Source organism: Ceratotherium simum, chromosome 16 (assembly GCF_057802395.1).
Source record: "Ceratotherium simum simum isolate JZ-2026a chromosome 16, ASM5780239v1, whole genome shotgun sequence".
NCBI lineage: Eukaryota > Metazoa > Chordata > Mammalia > Perissodactyla > Rhinocerotidae > Ceratotherium > Ceratotherium simum.
The window spans coordinates 27,785,971-27,808,898 of NC_141915.1; the positions used below are offsets into that span (position 1 = coordinate 27,785,971).

Genomic DNA, 22,928 nt, shown 5'->3' on the forward strand with positions numbered 1-22,928 from the left:
AGCAAGTTTGCACAGGGTATAGGAGGAAAAACTAAACATTCTAAACATGGGATAAAACTTCTGAAATTCTTATATTAAAGTCAATATTCCAGAGCCGGCCCTGTGGCTTGGTGGTTAAGTGCGCGCGCTGCGATGCTGGTGGCCCGGGTTCGGATCCCGGGTGCGCATCGAGGCACCACTTCTCCGTTCATCCTGAGGCCGAGTCCCGCATACGGCAACTAGAAGGATGTGCAGCTACGACATACAACTATCCACTGGGGCTTTGGGGGGAAAAAAATAAAATAAATAAAATCTTTAAAAAAAAAAAAAAAATAAAGTCAATATTCTAGCCAGAAAATACTATAGGACAAAGAGAATGTTAGGTAATAGTGCCATACTAAATTCAAAACAGCATTTCTTTCAAGGAGAGGTATCATTTATAACATCGCCTCAAATATTTTTGGTACTCAGCACTTAGAAAAATTGAGTTAAAGCAAATACGTGTAACTACACTAAGAATCCAAGGTAGTATTAGCTACAATCAAGTATTACAGAGAATACCCCTGCTCTCTAGGAGCTTATACTGTAATAACCCAAACAAAAAGGTATGACTGAGGCAGAATTTTACAGATGAAACGTGAATAATCTTCTATTGTAGAAAAATTTTCCTCATTTAAGTAGTGAAACAAGATTCTTTATTTCTAAGAAAATGAAAATATGCTTACAGATTAAAGTTAGCTGTTCTAATAACATAACAGTTTAACATGTATATTGTACTGCTTTAGGCAGTGCCATATCTAATCTATTTTTAGCACTTCTGTTAGGTGGGTACAGAAAGATGATATCCCCTTTTACTGGTAGGGAATTCAAGGCACAGAGAAGTTAAATGGTTTGTCTTAAAATCATAACACTAGTTAAAGGGAATGTTGACTTAAAACCCTGGTCACCCTGCCAAAGCAATCCTGAGAAAAAAGAAAAAAGCTGGAGGTATCATAATCCCTGACTTCAAAATATACCACAAAGCTATAGTAATCAAAACAGCATGGTACTGGCACAAAAACAGACACACAGATCAACGGAACAGAACTGAAAGCCCTGAAATAAAACAATACAATCTTTGGACAGCTAATCTTAGACAAAGGCACTAAGAACATACAATGGAGAAAGGAAAGTCTCTTCAATAAATGGTGCTGGGAAAAACGGACAGCCACATGCAAAAGAATGAAAGTAGACCATTAACTTACACCATAACAAAAACTAACTGAAAATGGATTAAAGACTTAAACGTAAGACCTGAAACCTTAAAACTCTTAGAAGAAAATACAGGCAGTACACTCTTCGACATGGTCTTAGCAGTCTCTTATCAAATACCATGTCTACTGAGGCAAGGGAAACAAAAGAAAAAATGAACAAATGGGATTTCATCAGACTAAAGAGCTTCTGCAAGGCAAAGGAAACCAGGAACAAAATGAAAAGACAACCTACCAACTGGGAAAAAACATTTGTGAATCATATATCCGACAAGGGGTTAATTTCCAAAATATATAAAAAACTCATACCACTCAACAACAAAAAACAACCCGATTAAAAAACAGGCAGAGGACAGACATTTTTCCAAAGAAGATACACAGATGGCCAACAGACAAGAAAAGATGTTCAACGTCACCTTACACCTGTCAGAATGGCTATAATTAACAAGACAAGAAAAAACAAATGTTGGAGAGGATGTGGAGAAAAGGGAACCCTCATACACTGCTGGTGGGAATGCAAACTGGTGCAGCCCCTATGGAAAACAGTATGGAGATTTCTCAAAAAATTAAAAAGAGAAATACCATATGATCCAGCTATCCCACTACTGGCTATTCATCCAAAGAACATGAAATCAACAGTTCAAAAAGATTTATGCATCCCTATGTTCACTGCAGCATTATTCACAATAGCCAACACATGCAAGCAACCCAAGTGCCCATTAAAGGATGAATGGATAAAGAAGATGCGGGATATATATACAATGGAATACTACTCAGCCATACAAAAAGACAAAATTGTGCCATCTGCAACAACATGGATGGACCCTGAGGGTATTATGTTAAGTGAAATAGGCCAGACAGAGAAAGACAAACACCATATGATTTCACTCATATGTAGAAGATAAACACATAGACAAAGAGAACCAATTAGTGGTTACCATGGTTACCAGATGGGAAGCGGGGGAGGGGGGAGGGCAAAAGGGGTAAAGGGGCACATATGTATGGTGACAGATAAAAACTAGACTATTGGTAGTGAACACAATATAGTCTATACAGAAACTGATATGTAATAATGTACACTTGGGGAAAAAAAAACCCTAGTCACACTAAAAACCTTGGGGAAAAAAAACCCTAGTCACACTAAAAACCAGTTAAATTAAAAATCGGCAAAGGACTTAACAGACACTTTTCCTAAGAAGATATACAAATGGCCACCAAGCACAGGAAAAGATGCTCAACATCACTAATCATAAAGGATATGCAAACCAAAACTACAATGAGATACCACTTCACATCCATAGGGATGGCTATTATTAAAAAAAAAAAGAAAGAAAGAAAGAAGTGTTGATGAGGATGTGGAATGGAATTGGAATCCTCCTGCATTGCTGGTGCGAACGTAAAACGGTGCAGCCACTGTGTACAAGAGTATGGCAATTCCTCAAAGAAAAGATCAAACACAGAAGATCCAGCAATACCACTTCTAGGTACATTGCCAAAAGAATTGAAAGCAGGGATTTGAACGTATATTTGTACAACAATTTTTCTAAAAGCATTATTCACAACAGACAAAAAGTAGAAACAACCCAAATGTCCATTGACAGGTAAAGGGATAAACAAGGTGTGGTATAAAAATACAATGGAATATTATTCAGCCTTAAAAAGGAATGAAATTGTGGGGCACACTACAACATGGATGAGAATCTTGAGGACATTATGCTAAATGAAATAAGCTGCATACAAAAGGACAAATACTGTATGATTTCACTTAAATCACAGAATTCTGTCAAACTCACAGAGACAAAATAGAATGATGATTACTAGGGGCTGGGAGGGGCGAAAATAAGGAGTTATTATTTAATTGGCAGATTTTCAGTTTGGGAGATGATGAAAAACTTCTGAAGATAGTGGTGATGGTTGCACAACAATGTGAATGTACTTAATGCCACTGAACTGTACATTGAAAAATGGTTAAAATGGTAAATTTTGCTGTGTATATTTTACCACAATTAAAAAAAACCCATCATTTTAATTCCTAGATTTTTATTCCATTAATTCAATAGTTTCCAAATCTGTCTTTCCTTACAATCACCTGGTGATCTTTTAAAACTTTCCAAGCCCAGGCCACACTCCCAGGTTAACACAGACATCAATATTTTTTTAATCTCTCAAGGTGATTCCACATCCAGACAAGTTTGACAACCACTGCATTAATCTCTATTTCTGTCGCCCTCATAGTAATTTTTTAAATTTCTTACATTTACAGGTATAATTTCAGTATCAGAGATGCTTAACATACCTCCATGAATAAAAGACCTATATTAAAATTCAGAAGATAACACTTTATCTGTGAATTCTGTATATACTTATGCTCACTTAGTGAACACATTACTTACATTATACAGTAAAGAATACTTAGAAAGCAACAACATATTTTGGTTTACAACTTCAAGTGCTCTGCAAATACTCTTTATATGCTTGTATTTCTCCAATATAAGTAGTTTTTAAGTATTCTGTTTTACTATTTCCTATCACTTTAAAAAGATGTAGGTATAGGAGATACAGTGAGACAGGATCCACAATCTGTCTCATATTTTTCAGGACCTATAATCTAGCTCCAACACTTGCAAGCTGTATGACCTTGGACAAGTTACTTAACCTCTCTGTGCTTCAGGTTTAACAATTGTAAAATTGGACTAATAATAGGGTTGTTGTGAGAATTGAGTTAATACATATTAAGCCCTAATTTCAAACACTGCCTGGCCAGTTTTTTGTGTTTTTTTTTTTTTTTTAAAGATTTTATTTATATATTTTTTCCCCCCAAAGCCCCAGTAGATAGTTGTATGTCACAGCTGCACATCTTTCCAGTTGCTGTATGTGGGGGACGGCCTCAGCAAGGCCAGAGAAGCGGTGCGTCGGTGCGCACCCAGGATCCGAACCTGGGCCGCCAGTAGCGGAGCGCGCGCACTTAACCGCTAAGCCACGGGGCCGGCCCTGCCTGGCCAGTTTTGCTTAGGCAAAAGTTTCTCACTCCCCTCATTCCCTTCAGAAAAAAATGTCTTTATCATCATTCATATCTGAAACCAATAGTTCAAAAAGACACATTTGCATGAGTCAGTAGTAAGAATCTTAGTAAAAATTAAGTAAGAAAAGCTTAACGGGGAAGAAAAAAAGAGAGAGAAATCTTTCTTAGGACTTAATTTTTCTCATAAATGCTTCTGGAAAGCATGAAAATATGGAAAACTGACCATGCAAATCCTAATGACTCAGGCATCATAGAGAAATTTCATGGGTCCTAAGTACTATTATATCATCACTTAAGATTTCAGAAACAGAATGCATAAAATAATCTTGATGACAGACATTAATGACAGATCAGCATAGACAGGTTGCAGGGAGGGAAAAAAAGACAGTAACCATGCCAAACTTGGGAAATAGTGGGTACCTTCACATAAGGTGAAGGTTTCCCCTACCTTTGAGATTCTAGAGCACACTCACAATTTAACATACAATTTTAAGAGGGTTCACAGACCAGAGAGATTCTAGAGCACACTCACAATTTAACATACAATTTTAAGAGGGTTCACAGACCAGATACAAGATATCTTTTATCAAAAAAACACTACCAAGCTCAGCTGGGCATAAAGCCTTAGAACTGTGCTGTTAATGCAGTAGCCAATATACACATGTAATTATTGAGCACTTGAAATGTGGCCAGTCCAAATTGAGATGTACTCTAATCATAGAATACATATTAGATTTTAAAGACTTAGAGGAAAAAAAAAAGTAAAATACCTCATTAATACCTTCTGCATATTTAATTAATGCTGAAATGATATTTTGAATACCCTGGTTTAATAAAATCTATTATTAAAATTAATTTCACCTGGGTTGTTTTTCACTTTTTTAAATGTGTCTACTAGAAGATTTAAAATTACATGTGACTCACATTATATTTCTATTGGACAGTGCTACCTTAGAAAACAAGGAGAGGAAATGAGTCCTTAGAAAATTTAATAGTGATAGCTCTTAGCTTCCCTAGAAGTTCGTGTTTTCAGAGGTGTTAAGAAACCCAACCAAAGGACATCCTAAAGCTATATAAAATGGCTACTAATATTTCTCCAGAGGAGACTTAAATCTTGTGGTGCTTATATTTAATTAAATGTTGGAGATAAAGGGACCGTGTAAAAGCCACAGGTGTGGCAGAAGACAGACATAGCCTTATGATTAAAATTTTAAGTATATTCTTTCATCTACTGACTTAAAAACAAAAACAACCTTGACTAACTCCTTTAGTGAAGCTCCTAAAATATCAATTATAAGCGTAAATGCTCTGGTATAAGCAACACCACCCAAAAGAACTTTCTGCAATGATGGAAATACTCTACATCTACACTACCCAATACAATAGCCACTAGTCATATGAGTACTTGAAATGTGGCTTGTGCAAATGAGGAACTGAATTTTTTTTAATTTGCTTTTTTATTCAGGTAACATGGTTTATAACATTATATAAGTGTCAGGTATGCATCATTATATTTCGACTTCTGTATAGACTACATCATGTTCACCACCAGAAGTCTAGCTGCCATCTGTCACCATACAAATGTGCCCCTTAACCTTTTTCACTCTCCCACCACCCTCCTCCCCCTCTGATAAATACCAGTCTATTCTTCTATCTATGTGTTTGTTTGTTATTGTTGTTTAATTTTGTGAATTAAAACTACAATGTGGGGGCCGGCCCAGTGGCGCAGCAGTTAAGTGCACGCACTCCGCTTTGGTGGCCCAGGGTTTGCAGGTTCAGATCCCGTGCGTGCACCACTGCACCGCTTGCCAAGCCATGCTGTGGTGGCGTCCCATGTAAAGTAGAGGAACATGGGCATGGATGTCAGCCCAGGGCCAATCTTCCTCAGCAAAAAAGAGGAGGACTGGCATCAGATGTTAGCTCAGGGCCCATCTTCCTCACAAAAAATAAAAATAAAAAAAAACTACAATGTGAATTTTTAATTTTATTTTTTTCAATTAATTAAAATTTAAATAGCCACATGTGGCTGGTGGCTACTATACTGAACAGCACAGTTCTAAAACTTCTCTACAAGAAAAACAAAAAACATTAAATTTCCTTATTTTTCCCTAATATTCTAGTTACAACTAATTCTGTACAAATACTTGGGGAAGTGCTCCTCTCCTTCCTGTGAACTTTGCCTGTTTCATCCCAAGACGAAAAATCTCTGTGGATCAGGTTCTTTGCTAATACTTAAGCCTTAATTTCAGGACCCCAAACAAGGGGTTAGAACATATGGAACCAGACATTTGAACCTATCTTCTTTATGTTATATCCAGCAAGGATTTATTTATTCTATTGTATCTATCCATCTATCTATATCCTATATTGCCTTTTAAAATTGAGGTTAAAGACAACTATTTTACAAAGCAGAGTAAAAATCTCAAATCAGATTTACCAACTGAGCAATACACTGTTTCCACAGAAATTAATTATATGGCTACATCTGTAGTGGAGCGAATGGCATAAAATTAAAATAAATATTAAAACCAAACATGTTCCCAATTAACTTATTTCCCTCCTATACAATCTCAATTGCCACTTAGTTAGCAGACCTCTTATGTCAATACATACTGTAAGATACTGGACTAGCTGTCTTAAAAAAAAATTCATTACTAGTATCTTTCTACCCTGTGTACCTTCCTAGAAGCATTTAAACTCTTCCTAAATAAATATACAAAATTTAACTGACCATTCAGCTAAATTGCTATAATAGATTCAACATTACAAAAAGCTTAACCAAACACAAACTTAAGATAGTTCTTCAAAATAATCTGATTCAAATGTGCTCTCAAACATCACAAGTTCGTAACATCTTTTACTAGGAGAATATTTAAAACCTACAGTAAGTCATTGGTACATGACTTACATAGGTACAGCCCATCTCCCTGTGGTTTTACTAGCAAACACAGTGACTGTCATCTGATCCAGTCCCCTGCAGTGTAGGAAAACACCTAAACTGCTCAAGACAAAATATTAGTCATTCTTTTAACTAAATATCTGAAGACTGGTACTTCTTTTAAATTTCTTGTTAAGTTTGTTTCAGTGGTTAATTACCCTTATAGTTGATGGGTTCTTTACAGCTAACCTAGCTGTACCACTACATTTAATTCTATTTCCTCTCTTTCAGTCCCTCAAGACTGCCACAGTTAACCAGAAAATTAACTACATGGAAGTCCGGATTATTAGAAGATGAGAATCTATACTTCAGAGGGGAAAAAATGGAGGAAGAAGAAAATAAGAAAAAGGTCAGGAATATTATTTTCTCTTTTGTTCAAATCAAACCGGTTTCACAGCACAAATTTTCTTCCTTGACAACTATGTTAATTCCTTTTAAGAATGTTTATACAAGTTTAACAAAAAGTGAATCGACCAGTAAACAAAAATAGTATATGATGTTCCTTAATGGGTTAGATTCATAATGGGCTAGAAATGCATTAATTTATAATCCAATCTATCTACCTTCCCAATATCATTCCATTGAATTCAATGGAAAAGTAGGTAGTCGCAAATCATAATTAAAAGAAATTCAGAGGGCCGGCCCCGTGGGTTGGCGGTTGGGTGCACACACTCCGCTGCTGGCAGCCCGGGTTCGGATCCTGGGCGCGCACCGACGCACCGCTTCTCTGGACATGCCGAGGCCGAGTCCCACATGCAGCGACTGGAAGGATGTGCAACTACGACATGCAGCTATCTACTGGGGCTTTGGGGAAAAAAAAAGAGGAAGAGGATTGGTAGTGGATGTTGGCTCAGTGCCGGTCTTCCTCAGCAAAGAGAAGAGGATTAGCATGGATGTTAGCTCAGGGCTGATCTTCCTCACAAAAAAAAAAAAAAAAGAAAGAAATTGAGAGACTTATCTGCTTGATTTTTTCTACTTGCTTTTCTAAAGGGAGGAGAGGTGGCAGGTAAGCTGCTATGAAAAAAGATTTGAGAACCAGCATTTATCTTTCCTGGATAAAGTCAGTTTTGTACCACAACTACGCTTCAAGAGCAATTCACAAGAGCATATACTATTTCTGGTACCACTCCACCAACAAAAACACGATTTAAATTCAGCTCCCCTTCTAAATGGGTCAGCCCATGGAAAAACACATGGTTAAATAACAAGTAGAATCTGTTGGATTCATGGAAATCTCCAATATGAAAAGTTCTATTTTCCATTAATAACAGCCCATTAAAAAAGTTTCTTTCATAAAGAGAAATAAAGATACATCCAGTATCTTACATGGCTGATTGAACACATTCATTTACCTCTACTTCTGTGTGAAACCCCCTCCATATACACCAGGGGAAGGCAAGGGGGGGATGGGAGTTGGGGGGAGGTAACATAGTTAAACCATCAACGGATCAATCCTGAATAACTGAAATAACTGGAAACTCAATAAACATGTTGGGCTGGCCTCGTGGCTTAGCGGTTAAGTGTGCGCGCTCCGCCGCTGGCGGCCCGGGTTCGGATCCCGGGCGCGTACCGCTTCTCTGGCCACGCTGAGGCCGCGTCCCACATACAGCGACTAGAGGGATGTGCAACTATGACATACAACTATCTACTGGGGCTTTGGGGGAAAATAAATAAATAAATAAAATTATAAAAAAAAAAGAATAAACATGTTACTTGCTTCTAAAATTTTAAGCAGGTAAATTAAAAGGGACTGCCTCTGAAGAGCACATCTGGTAGTTGGGGCTCAGGATTGCAGCTTTTCATTTTAAATCTTGGTAATCTATTTGACTTCTTAAAACTATATAAATGTATATGGTGAACATTGCTAATTGCGTACCTGGTATCTATTTCCCCTTCTTCTAATTGCCTACCTAATATCTATTCTCCATTTCTTCTTACTAACCAGAAGCCTTATTTTGTTCACAGTGGCAATGTTCCCACAGAAAAAATACTTGTTTCTCTCAGTATAGCCAATAATATGCCAGCTAAAGTTTCCAGAAAAGAATCTACTTTCTGATGCAAGGGACACCCCTTTTCGCTTCCTCCCTTCCTTCCTCTTCCCCCTTACAATCCACTGTGAGTGAGATCTGGAGGTGCTACACCCACTGGGACCATGAGGATAAAAGCCAGAGGCTAAAGATGACAGACCAGAAAACTCCAGGGAACCTGAGTCCTAAATAATGACATTACTGAAGAGATGCACCAGTACTGGACTATCTACCTCCAGACTCCTCTGCTACTGAGAAAAAACAATTCCTACATAAACCAGGTAGTTAGGTTTTCTGCCATTTGCAACTGAATGCATTCCTAACTTGTACAACTAATTATTTTGTTGACAATAAAGGTTTATTTTAATTTTCAAAGAGAAAAATGAAAAAATGAAAGAGCCTTGATTTGTTCAGGTTTATCTACTCATCCATTCTACTAAAACTAAAAAAGGAAGTTTGAAAAAACTCCAGGTGCACATGAAAAAAGATATGTACATATGACATAAAAGATGGCATCTCAACAATGATTACAATCACAACCAAATGTTTACTTCCTATTCTTACATCTTTCAGGGAAAACTAATAAATTTCCTTCATTTTTCTCTTCGCCCACATCCGTTCTTACTTGCCACTGTTTCATCTCTCTTGAAGCCTCACTAACTCCACAACTGCTTGGGACTGAATCTTGTAACAGATTGTGCCTTATATTATTTAAATCACAGAGAATCGTAGTAACCTGCATAGGAAAAGAAGGGATCAAAGTCTTCTATGCCTCCATCTGCAGCTACTCTACACATTAGTGTCATAAATTTGCTTAACTCAAAGTTCAAGAAAATTATAAACACTCCAAGAGTAAACATGTCTTATATAGAAAAACACAAATTTAAATTACTTTAATTAAAGTAAAATGAGAGTTTTGGGAATGAGAAGGGTTAACAACCCAAAACATAACTATACATCACTATCTTTAACAAGGATTAATATTATTTAATTTTAACAGAGTACCATGAATATATTCCCACTAGTACTAAAAAAGCATACTTCAACGCATAAGCCTCTGTTTTCATCCCACGTTTTTTTCTATCATCCTAAATCAAAACTTAGGCCACTGTACTGACACACAACCTCTTCCACTGCAAGAAAACCCTTAAACTGTGTAAAAGAAATGGTGAAGTGGTCAAAGAAAATTGAATACTTATAGTACTTTGCCAAAGTTAATGTTTGTATGATATTAGCTTATTTTATTCCACATTTTCTATAAAGCCATAAATTAACAAGCCTAAAGAAATATCAAGTAAGAGTTTAAATAAGATAGCTTACCTTTTATTTATAGGTTTTTCATCTTTTTCATAAGGCTTTACAAACCACTTGCCAATACGTACAAAGTTCCGGTTCATTAAACACCGTTCCAATAGATTGTGAACTGCTTTGAAAAGCAGAGTACGGCATTCATAGGAAAGTCCATTCTCCCACACTCCATCTTCCTCTTCTACAACAGAAATGAAACAAAAAAGTAGTGGCACTTTACCTACTCAGAGCCAAGTAACAAGTGCTACAGTTTAAAATTTAAATTCATAAACCCTACTTCACCTCATAACATTGAGATACAATCACTTTGATATATTTCTAGACATTAAAATATCAAATTTCAAAGTTACTCCATAAGGAATAAAATGCCTCAGTGCCATGTATTCTATTAAATTACCTGAAAATTACTTTCCTGCTGTATAAAAAGAAAACACTATATTGCAAAAACACTGATTTGGTTTCTGTATCAATGAAAAGGACATGTAATAAGCTGGGAAATATTAAACATACTCTATACCTAAGATACCAATTTCTAAGCTGGCTCATTTGTTACTTGTCCTAATTCCTCCAATCATTCAGCCTGCCAAAAGAACCAGCCAGTTAATAATTAAATTCAACACATTTTATGTCCATCAGCATTCTAATCCACGACTCAACTATAAAAATAAGTGATGAATAAAAAGGAAGCTTTTGGCACAGAGCCTAACAAGCAATGCATTATCAGCCACCTTAGGTCTCATTTCAACCAAATGACTCCCATGATTACTATTCAATATAGGATCCTCTACTTGGAGGAAAAATTCAAAAATTTAAAGACAAATTTTATTTATTTATTAATTTTTGTGTGTGTGTGAGGAGATCAGCCCTATGCTAACATCTGCCAATCCTCCTCTTTTTTTGCTGAGGAAGACTGGCCCTGGGCTAACTTCCATGTCCATCTTCCTCCACTTTATATGGGACGCCACCACAGCATGGCTCGCCAAGCAGTACGTCGGTGTGCGCCCGGGATCCGAACCGGCAAACCCCGGGCCGCAGCAGCAGAGCACGCGCACTTAACCACTTGCACCACCGGGCCAGCCCCTAAAGACAAATTTTAAATGGCACTTCTGATATAAAGTTACAGCTATCTTCACTAACTATTCAGCCTCAATTTTGCCAGCAAATCTATTAACCACTCCAAGTTAACTCACCAAACAAACATTAACATAGTCATCTTAAGTCTGGACGTAGTTCAGAAAAAAAAATTTTTCACTCTATCCATTTCATATCTATAATAACGCATCCAATGAATCCTGCTACAAATGACAGATATTACTTCAGCATTTTAATTTTTATCATATTTTAAATTGCTATTTCAAATATATTTTAGTATTCTTCTATAGCTTATATACCTTTATAAACATTTTATAAACACAGTTCTTTTTTTTTTTTTTGTGAGGAAGCTCAGCCCTCAGCTAACATCTGCCAATCCTCGTTTTTGCTGAGGAAGACTGGCTCTGGGCTAACACCCGTGCCCATCTTCCTCTACTTTACATGGGACGCCGCCACAGCATGGCTTGACAAGCGGTGCGTCAGTGTGCGCCCGGGATCCGAACCCGGGCCACCAGCAGCGGAGCGTGTGCACTTAACCGCTACGCCACCAGGCCAGCCCTCTTCTTTCAATGTAAGTAAAAATAAATGACAAAACCTTTTTTAATTCAACACTAAAAATATATACACTACACCCACAGAAAAATAATCAACTATGATGTTTTTGAATAAAAGTAGAGACATGTATTAAGTGACATATGGTTTATATTCATAACACACAACAAATGGGTAGAATAAACATTAACTAAAAAGCATGACAGTGGACTTTAAGTGCACTAGAAATTTGTGCCACTACAAAGACTGATGTTGATTTTATGTTGTTCTTTAAAGTGTTCCCTAATTATAGTCAAGTCTTTCAAATCAACTAATTGTGTTTTTTCTAAAAAGGTAAGATTTTAAAAAATGAGGTAAGCTTTAGAAAACGACAATTCTTGGGAGTTGGAGTAAAATAATTTTTAAATCATTACTATTAAATAGAAAAAGTTCTTCACATTCTATTATATTGCAGACATCCTTATCTACTTCCATTTAAAGCCAAAACTTTATGAGTTTCACTTTATTAAAGAAAAGAGTAGGCTAGGAGAAAAGAGAAGTGGCACATAGTGACTTCACTTTAATTACTTAAAGGTGGAGACTGCAAGCATATTTGTGAACTGCTGAGAGAAAAAAAATGAATCTTTCTCAATCAGTCTGCTTTCAGCTTAATCAGCTTCTATCATTTCAAAATTAAATAGCTACATTAAGGGTTTTACCTCAAATTATGTGACTTATGACTACTAAAAATATACATGTTCTTAATTCCAAGAGAATTATGCTGAGAATATCTCCCAGTTCTTCACTTATTTATAATCTATTTCGTATACTCTATTTTTATTGCCTCTTACCTCAAAAATCCTTACCTTCTAAGAAGCACAATGGTTGCAACATTTTTGTCCTACACAAATAGCCTTTACCAAAATCTTTTTTCTAACTACTGTCTTAAAGCATTGAAGATACCAGACACACAGTTACCCTCATATATCAAAGTTGTACAATCACTATAAACTTCAAATATCAGAAATGTATTCACATAAGAATTCAGAGTGAATTTGCCTTCTTCCCAAAAAGAGTAAACATAAAAATCTCTGGAATAGGGGCCAGCCCCGTGGCTTAGCAGTTAAGTGCGCGAGCTCCCCTGCTGGCGGCCCAGGTTCGGATCCCAGATGCGCACCGACGCACTGCTTCTCCAGCCATGCTGAGGCCGCATCCCACATACAGCAACTAGAAGGAAGTGCAGCTAATGACATACAAATATCTACTGGGGCTTTGGGGGAAAAAATAAATAAAATTATATATAAAAAAAAAATCTTTGGAATAGTAAAAGCTGTAATATAATTATATAAATTTTCACATAAAATTCTGAAAATTTTATGGTTTTATTTTAAAAATCTATTTCAGTTAAACTTGTAGCTAAATGATTTAAGAATACTAAATATAGTTTAGAAAATTTATCAGTATTAATTTTCAAGCATTTCTCCCTCACTGTTCTAAATTTTATCTAGAGAAACTCAGGTGAACTTAATCCTCATTTTACATTATACCCTCAAATGCCCACAATTCTCATTAACACTAAATGGGAGTTATGCATAAAACAAAGAACAGACCACCTGTTAGGGTTTTCTAAAGCCAACAAATCTCTGAAGTACATTTTCACCTATGTGGCAAGCGTGTTAAGCACGTAACGTAATAAGCGTAATAAGCAACCATTACGCTCAAGTAACATAATTTCATTTTTCATTGCTGAGGAAATAATAAGTCCTAATAACACTCAATGAAAAGCCTGAAGATTTGGGGGGGGTGGACGTGGACGGGGGGCAGGGTGTCACTTAGAAACAAGAAGCCTACTGAGCCAAGCTTCTGATATCCTAGTGTTATAATAACCATAATGAAAGTACTTCTCTAACATGTTGTATTCAGAGATATGAAAAGTGAAATGGTATAACGCACCCACCCAAGACATAGTGATATGCACCTCTTACACTAATTAAAACAAGTCCTTGAATCTCAACACCAGCATTATAATAAGAAAAGGAGGGAGAGAGGAACACATGGCAAATCTTTACCTAGCTCTTTTGAACTTAATCAACCATAACCTAATGGAAAAAGTCTGCTTAATGTATTTAAATAAACGTTTTCCTCCTCTGGTATCTGTATCCCCAGAAAAAATAGTTTCAATTCTGTGTTTTTAGTACTTTTCTGTTACTATTAGCATTAGAACTCTTAATCATCATTACTTGAAAAAATTTTACAAAGTATTTATTGAAGAAAACAATGCAAAAGTTCAAATGCTGAGTTTGATTGCCAGAAAATATTTTTTTCTGAGGATACAGATTATAGTGACGCCAAAAGTATGTGATAGGTCATCAAAATAATTCTCCATGAGTGGGGAAAAAAATTAAAAACAAAAAAGCTGATACACCTAGTATTCATACTCAATATTTTTTTCAAAACTGACATCTTTAAATATCTCCAGTGATAAGCTGGTAAAAAAGGAATCTTTTCCTAAATAGCTCTGCCAAGCTACTAAAATGCAACATACACTAATGAATAATAAGTGGGTCAAAAATTATCATGGTAGAAAATACCATGTATTTCCTTAAAGAATAAAGAGAAATGTTTATATGTCTAGTTCAGGGTTTGTCTTGAACAATAACTGCCCATTCATAAGCCATTCATTCAACAAATATTACTGAGAGCCTTAAGTTGGCAGCATCATTGATCTATGGCAAAATCTGAAAAACTCTGGTTTAAAAACAGCCTAATATGTTGATGATTATCTTTGAAGATTTAAAGGATACACTTTCTTGCTCAAAATGGACAGTACACAGAAGAAATATGGCAAACAAGGCTGTCCACAGAAGACTAGCCAATATAAAAAGTTGGGTCACAAGTAAATCATGGAACAGAAGATAGAAATGAATTAACTCTCTTCAGGCTACCGGGAGCACACAACAATTTTTTACTTTGACTGACACTAGATTCCTATACTTGGCTGTTGTTTATCTATTTGTCAATCCTGTTTAAGCTGCCACTTAAGGTTAAATTTCACTATAATTAATATCCTTCAATAAAAGAATCCAAAATTAAATTCTAAGACTAACCAATGGTCCATTTAGATTGACAGTATTATGATGAAATTCCAGTATAATGAAAGTATATGGACATGTCACTAAAATCCCATAAACAGACCATAGGAGCCAGGAAAAATAACAAATATTTTTAGCCCTGACTACGTCTGTTTTTTTAGTTCTCAAGGTATCAGTTTCCTCAAAGAGTCTCATCACATTCTAGCTTACTATGATTTTTTTAGGATGCAAACCTCAGGGGAGTATTTTTTGTTTTTATTTTTGTTTTAAGGGGAAGACTAAAAGCCAATGATGACAGCAATAAAATTCCAAAAAGGTTAAGGCACAGAATAAAAATACCCAGAAAACTCTTCTCCTTCAAGGACACACTAATGAAAATGAAACAATTTTACTTTGAAGCAAACTAACAGTACACTTAAAAGAAGCAATTGGTCCTACCCACTACAAAGACTTTTGACCAGAGTTAATGGATTAAGCTAATATTTTCCCACTACCGATTTTACACTTCTATCACACAACCACTAAACAAGATCTACTACAAAGTTTAAATTAAAAAAATAAAATTAAAAAAGTTGTAATCAGAGAAGAGTTTTGTTCCCTAATCCTTTTTCTATCAAAACATATCAAAATTGATTCAACTATCCATTCTCTGGGAGTACAGCAAAAAGTTAAAAAAAAAAAAAAATTTGGCTTTCAGATTCAAGGAATATTTTGAACAAATATCTTTCTGGAATGTTACACTTAGGCCAATACCCATTAGCACAAATCCTGACCCAAAAATCAAGTCCTTGCAAATTACTAAACAGTACTGATTACTGCTACAAAACAAGTAACTGAGGGTTTAAAGTATGTGTCAAATCAGATTTGGTTTGCTATAACAGATTTTTACCAATTAGCAACAAAAAAAGTTTCCATTCTGTTTCTACACATTACCTAAACTTGAAAGGAAGGTGATTCAAACACGTGCTACATGATATGAGACAGGCAGAAATTTAAAACACACTATGGAACCTGACTAGATTCTTCAGAACTATCAAGATCATCAAAACCCAGGAAAGTGTGCAAAACTGTCACAGTCTAGAAGAGCCTAAGGAGACATGATAACTAAACGTAATGTGGTATCCTGGATGAGATCATAGGATAGAAAAAGGACATTATGTAAAAATAAAGGAAATCCAAATAAAGTATGGACTTAATACTAAAGTATCAATATTGGTTCACTAGTTGTGAAAAATGTACCACTCTAATGTAAAATGTTAACAATAAAAGAAACTGGATGAGAGTTATACAAGAACTCTCTATACTACCTTTGTAACTTTTATGTAAATCCAGAACTATTTTAAAATAAAAAGTTTATTTTAAAAAATACACTGTGGATGACACAAAGGAGATAAGGGGTTGGCCAAAGGCAATTCTGTACTTTTTATTATTGAGTACTTGTTAACAACAAAAACTGAGAATTCTAATCTTTGCAAAAAGGAATGCCTTCTCTCCTTCTCCCACTAAGATGGGCAATATTATCAGCATAATCACAAACATTTCAGCAACAAGATGTGGTGGTGCTGAACCAAACATAAGGACACTGCCTGTGAAGAGCTAGCTCAAAACTAAATTAACCAGCTTTTTAGTTACCACCTGGGTCCTTCCGGTTCCCCTTTTCTCAGTGCTATACCTCCACTTGGAACCCAGGACTGCCTCCTGCAGCTGATGCCACCCCTACTGTCCAGCTGCTCTCTTCTCAGGGGAGCTTAAAAGAAGGGAATAGAGTGCCACAGATGGGAAGAAATGAAAAAGGGGTTAGCTAGAGAGACAGAGGCAGACTAATTACCCCAAAAGGGAGGCAGACGGTGTCCCTGGAGCAAAGAAAAGGGCAAGACAAATATACTCCATCTGAAAAGACCTTATTATTCTTAAGATATGTCTGATTTAAATAAAAACATTCTAAAGAAAATGACAGGTTAAAAAAAAAGCTAAAATATTATATAAATACTACTGACCACACAAACTGTTTAAAATAGTACAAGACAGGCTTTAGAACAGTAAACATGATTACATACTACTCCTAATATATTTTGGTTTACAATTTCAATTGCTTTCACTCTGATAAATTTTTAAAAGTTATTTACCATTCAATGGCATTCAGCAAAAATCTGACAATTAAAATCTAATCTTCCAAAATCACTTTCATTCACATTCAAGATCAATATTTTAAAGTACAGATATACCACTTTTTTAAATCATGCTAAAAAAAGTTAAACTAGAGAATAAATTTTTAAACTATAACCCAGTTTCAGGAGAAAACATATTAATTCATAACATGAAACTTAGAAGAAAAAATATCCACAGTGTTTTAATATACATCAAAACAGCTCACATTCAACTTAATAGGCTTTAAGTTTCAAAACATTAGTCCTATGATGATAATTAATACTACACACTGTTAAAATTATCTTTGATTCCACTTAACGTACTTCATGGAATCTGGGGGAAAAAATGGTCTGTTCAGACGCTCTGCCAACTTTATTAAAAAGACTGAAATCCCCAAGTCAGCATTATAGTTTATCAACAATTATAGTTTATTTATAGTTTATAGATAGTTTATCAACAACATTAAAACAGTCTCCAAACATTTTAGTAAGGTTCTTTTTATGACCAGCTAAAATAAAGATTAAAATAACTCTAGCATACCCAAGTCAATGAAAGAAAAAGAAAGCCGGCACACAGCTTTTGGCACAACAAATTAGAAAGCATCATCTTGATGCCATAAACAAATTGTATATATCCTAACATATATCCATATATCATACATATGTCAATATACATATTGACATGTATGTCAATATGTCACCATTTCACATATTTAGAACTACATTACACACTTGGTACTAAGAGCTAGACTCTCCAGCAGGGATCTTATTAGGAAAGCTGGAAAGCATTTATCATAAAGGAATTGAAACCACTTTCAAAAATAAGAATTAACAGTGAAGGGCTTGTTCATTAGTAGGTAAAAAGCAACTATCAAAACAAATGTAACACAGGTAACACACACGTTCCTGCACAAACGTTGGTCCTGCTAAGTGCTTGTTTGAGATAACCACCTGGATTACATTACATCCAAAAATAAAATAGGTCCTATAGGTCAAATGGACAATAGAAACTTCAGAGTACTCAATTTCAAATAATGTATAAGAACACTTTTTTAGTTATCTAAAAATCCTAAATTTACCTGTCAAGAATCATTATCAAACATCTTGCTAAACTTTGGTACCTTGCAGCAAATAACCAATCATTTACATTCCTATCATTAAAGATTCAGTTAATGTTGACTCCTACAGCCTAAAGTAAACACAAACTTCAGTAATTACATGAAGAGCTATAGTTTCTCTTTCCAAAGTAACATTTGGTTCCTAAAAGTCAAGAAAATAAGATGGAAGTAATCTTAGTGATCTGCTCATAATAAAATTACTTCTGTGTAACTTTTTAGATTACGACCCCCGTGTCCTATAAAAGCTAAACAAGTTGGCAGTCATCTCATGTTAATGATAGTCTTTGATAGAACAGCATCTAAAATAAAAGAATCACTTTCCAAGAATAACAAAATTAACATATGCCTTCATATGTTAATAAAATAACAACCACAAATAACAGTAACAAAAATAACTACATGCCTTGAAAAAAACACATGAGAAAATTACAATACATTTCTAGATACTCCTACAATTGTCTGCATACTTATACAGAAGAGGGCAGTGGCAGAAATGACTCAAAGGTAAATTACACTTGGCTTCAAAAGTATTATATGACTGCGTTAGGAACTTGATGCTCCCCGATTCCATTTTCCTTAGGTTAATGTAACATGCCTTCCTTGGGCCCTAACTGCAAGAAATTCATGAGGAAGGTGGGTGGTGGAAGAATAAAGTTATTCAAGGCTTAAAAAGTCTGCCATAATACGGATAATTTAAGTAAAATAAATAACCACAGCGAAACAAAACATGAAGCTGACTTTTTATCTGGCTTCATACCTACGAGTGTTCCTCCAAAAAAATCTTAATTTGTAATACAAATGATTTTTGGGTAACGTATACAACATTGCTATATCATTAATTAGAAATGATAAGTTGCTTTCACCTGATAAGTCATGGTGAATAAGGTCAGCAAAATTGGGGTCTTCACCCCACCAAAATATCCACAATTCTCTTCTTCCAGGTCTTTGATCTCGCCGCCAAACACCAAGTACATCTGCCTTAAGGCAGCGACTAAAACTGCTCAAAATGGGGTCTTCCTCAGTCACCGCAAACAGAATAGGGGCAGAAGTTGGGCCTTGCCATACGTATCTTTTCCATTTAATTCCTGTCAAGTCAGCCTGAAGGAAAGAAAGCATGATTTTTTTATTATTGCACATTCACTCAAAAAAGTCAACACTACTCACTCTTAAAATTCCTTATTTCATTAAGACATTACAATTTTTCAATATGTGCTTAAGATATTGAAAACAGATTGACTAATTTAAAAAATGCTTATTAATTCTGATAATTTAACAACCAAAAATTTTAGGAAAACAAAACAGTTAAAAAATTAACACTGACGTGTCACTGAATAGCAAGTCAATAAATGTCCCAAGGAGAAATAAAAAAAACTTAAAAATTTAAATATAAACGTGTACTTGAATACTGCACACACAGAAGACATTTCCTCTCTGTCCTAAATTCTGTTCTAATTGGTCACACTTATTCCTTGGTGTCAAATTTGTAACAGAAAATTAATTTTTAAAGATATGATTCCATGTTTATAGAAGTCATGGCTCTAATGAAAAGAAATCTGAACTATAACGGAAAAAATTCTTGTTAACTCTCCACATATCACTTTTAGGAAACGTCAAATAGGTGTTCACAAAGAACTGTCAGATCTGTGCTAGTCTATCTTCAAAGAACCTGATCCCAAAAGTGCCAAAAATAGACTTGAGTCGGAGAACACAGAAATGTAAAACCCGCTGTATGTCTTACTACATCTGAAGAGATGTTGATTAATGGACATTGTACAGAAAACATCTTATAGGGAAAAAGGGAATTAAGGATCTCAACTTAGCATCATGAAGGAAATTAGACAGAGGGAATTCACTAATTCTTTAATCTAACTTAAAAAAGGTGCAAAGCATAAGGTGCCAAAAATGAAACTGCTGATACATGACTGGCAGTTTACACTTGCCAACTAGTTGTGCTCCGCCCACTCAATTCACTTACCTATCACACACTCTTGTCAGTATTTCTCATAGCACAGGGAAAATGAAAAAAGAAAGTCACCGAAACTTTAAATCATTGATGAAGCTAAGCTACTGTCCAACTGAGGACTAAATATTTGCAACAGTTGGTACTTCTGAAAGTCTTAACAATTGGATCTTCCCAGACCTGGGCCAACCTACACAATTGTCATCTCCATAGCCAGCTTCCCCAGACTTTTCAATAAAAGGAGGAGCATCCTGCTCAAAACATTCTAAAAACGCAAGCAAAACAGACAAATATAGCAATATCTAGTGCAAAACCATAGCACCTCCTCCATTAGTCCGCTCCACTCTCACACAAACATAATGTTCTAATAAAAGCAAGATGGCCAGAAATTGTCAAAATGGCAAACTGTTTTCAAAGTTTAAAGAGAAAACATATGAAACGGCATCTACTGGTTTTTACACAGAGATCTGAAGTCATCCAAGAAAGAAACCAACCCTCTGTTTGATTCATATAAAAAAAAAAAAAAGTAAAACGAAAAGAGGTTTTAGTGCATAAGTTCCGGGGTCCTGTTTATTGGGGGAACCCAAATTACCAAAGTGAGGCAGAAAGGCAGTGGGAGAACGGGTAATAATAGAAAGTGTGAAGAAGGGATACAAAGTCAATAAGGAGAAAAGCAACAGTTAAGCACGAAACAGAAGGAAATGTTAGCGTCCTGCCAGATAAGGACCCCAAGTTGAAGACAAGACTACGGTGAGAAAAAAGAGTCAGAAACAAGACAAGAAAAAAAGCCAACACCGCTAAAACAGAGCCCAGGGCAGAGGGCGAGCGAACGCGCCTCCCGGGGCCGGTGCGGAGCTCCCGCGGCGCCGGCTCGGGCCGGGCCTAGCCCGGGGACTCGGGATCTGGATCCGACCCGGCCCCCCTCCCCCACGGCCCCAGGGCGCACCTCGCAGCCCCCTCCCCCACGGCCCCGCTCGCCGCGGCCCCCGCCCGCGGCCCGGGCACTCACCAGGCAGAAGAGGTTACAGTGACAATCTTCCAGGCTGGCCCCGTTCGGCACGAAGGAGGAACTCATCGTCCCTCACAGCAGCCGCCGCCGGCGCCACAACCCACCATCCGCCATTACCGCCGCCTCCGACCAGAGAGAGAAACACAGACACCGGGGAGGGCGGGGGGGTGGTGGTTGGGGGGGCGGTGGAAGAGGAGGCCGCCGGGCCGCCCGCCCTCCCCACCCACCCCCCCCCCGCCGCGAGCAGCCCCCGCCGCCCGGCACCCAGCCGCCCGGGGCCGAGGGCCGGAGGCGGGAGGGCCACGCCGCGCTCGCCCCGTGGGCCGGACTGCGGCCGCCGCGGAGCCCGCGGACGCTCGTCCCTCTCTGGGGGACAGAGGGGATGTGTGCCCCTTCCACAAGTAAAATAATAAATTACACAATAAATAATTAAAATCAAGTCCGAAAGGGCAGAGCCCAAGCCCTGGAGGGTTCTCCTGGGGCGGGAGGCGCCCGCAGAGGGGCGGGAAGGGCGAGAAGCCGGAGAGAAGCCCAGGCCCCCGGCGCGGCAGCGGCGATGTCCTTAAGCCCAGAGTCTCCTCAGTGGCGGAGGTGGTGGCGGCGTCTGCGGGCTCAGACCATTCTCGGGCTGTCTTCGTGTTGTCCCTGGGCCAAGCTGGCCTAACGTCTGCGCTCCTGCGGCCTCACCGCCCGGACGCCGTAGTCTCCCCCATTTTGTGGGCCCAGCGGGCGGTGTTTTTCCCCCTTTAATCCGAATTCACGGGTTTTCCCTTCGCTTTAATGGCGGCCACAGGGACCAGCTCGCCCTCTCTGCTCGCCCATTGGCCGCCTTGAGGTCACGTGGGCCCGGGCTCCGTGGGGAGGGGAAGAGAGAAGGGAGTGAGGGAGGGCCGGGAAGCTTTCGGCAGAGGCGGTGAGCCTCGGGGACGGGGCAGCCCGCCGGTGGCTGCTAAGATAGCGCCATCTGCTGGGTGCTCCGGCCAGTGTAAGACGATCGGGGCCTTGGCCCTAACTTTCTCCTTGCCGGGGAATTTACAGTACAAGAGGGTTCACATCACAAATCGGAGAATTACGTGGAAATCAGCTTGAATTCTTTGGAAGAGAAAATGTTGCAAAAATTCTACGGCATTCTCATTTATTCCACGAGGCCGCTGGGGTACAGCGCAAACCCCTGGGCCTGGGACGATCTGAGATAGGACTCAGCCACTTAAAAGTTGTGATATTAAGAAAGAAACATAAAGGAAACAATATAACCTTGTGGTCAATAGCCTGGGAGTTAGAGCCACACTGCCTGAGTTCAAAACTTGAGCTAGTCACTTACCTCTTTGAGTCTCAGTTTCCTCATCTATAAAATGGGGAAAACATACCCCCTCCTCATAGTGTTGTTGTGATAATTGAGTTAATACAAATAAAGCACATAGCCCAGTGCCTGCCACAGATAAGCATTGTTAAGAG

At 37.5% G+C, this 22,928-nt stretch overlaps 1 protein-coding gene across 1 annotated transcript in view; it reads right to left on the reverse strand.

Annotated features, from left to right (window-relative positions):
* The window catches only part of MED13 (mediator complex subunit 13), a 96,878-nt gene extending 74,607 nt beyond the window's left edge, over positions 1-22,271 (reverse strand). Inside the window, exons 1-3 of the mRNA XM_004434806.3 lie at positions 21,474-22,271; positions 19,368-19,602; positions 10,537-10,705 (exon numbers count right to left, since the gene is read on the reverse strand). Coding sequence (XP_004434863.1) covers positions 10,537-10,705; positions 19,368-19,602; positions 21,474-21,539 — 470 coding nt within the window. The 5' untranslated portion in view covers positions 21,540-22,271. The remainder of the gene's footprint in view (positions 1-10,536; positions 10,706-19,367; positions 19,603-21,473) is intronic.
* Positions 22,272-22,928: the final 657 nt, after the last annotated feature.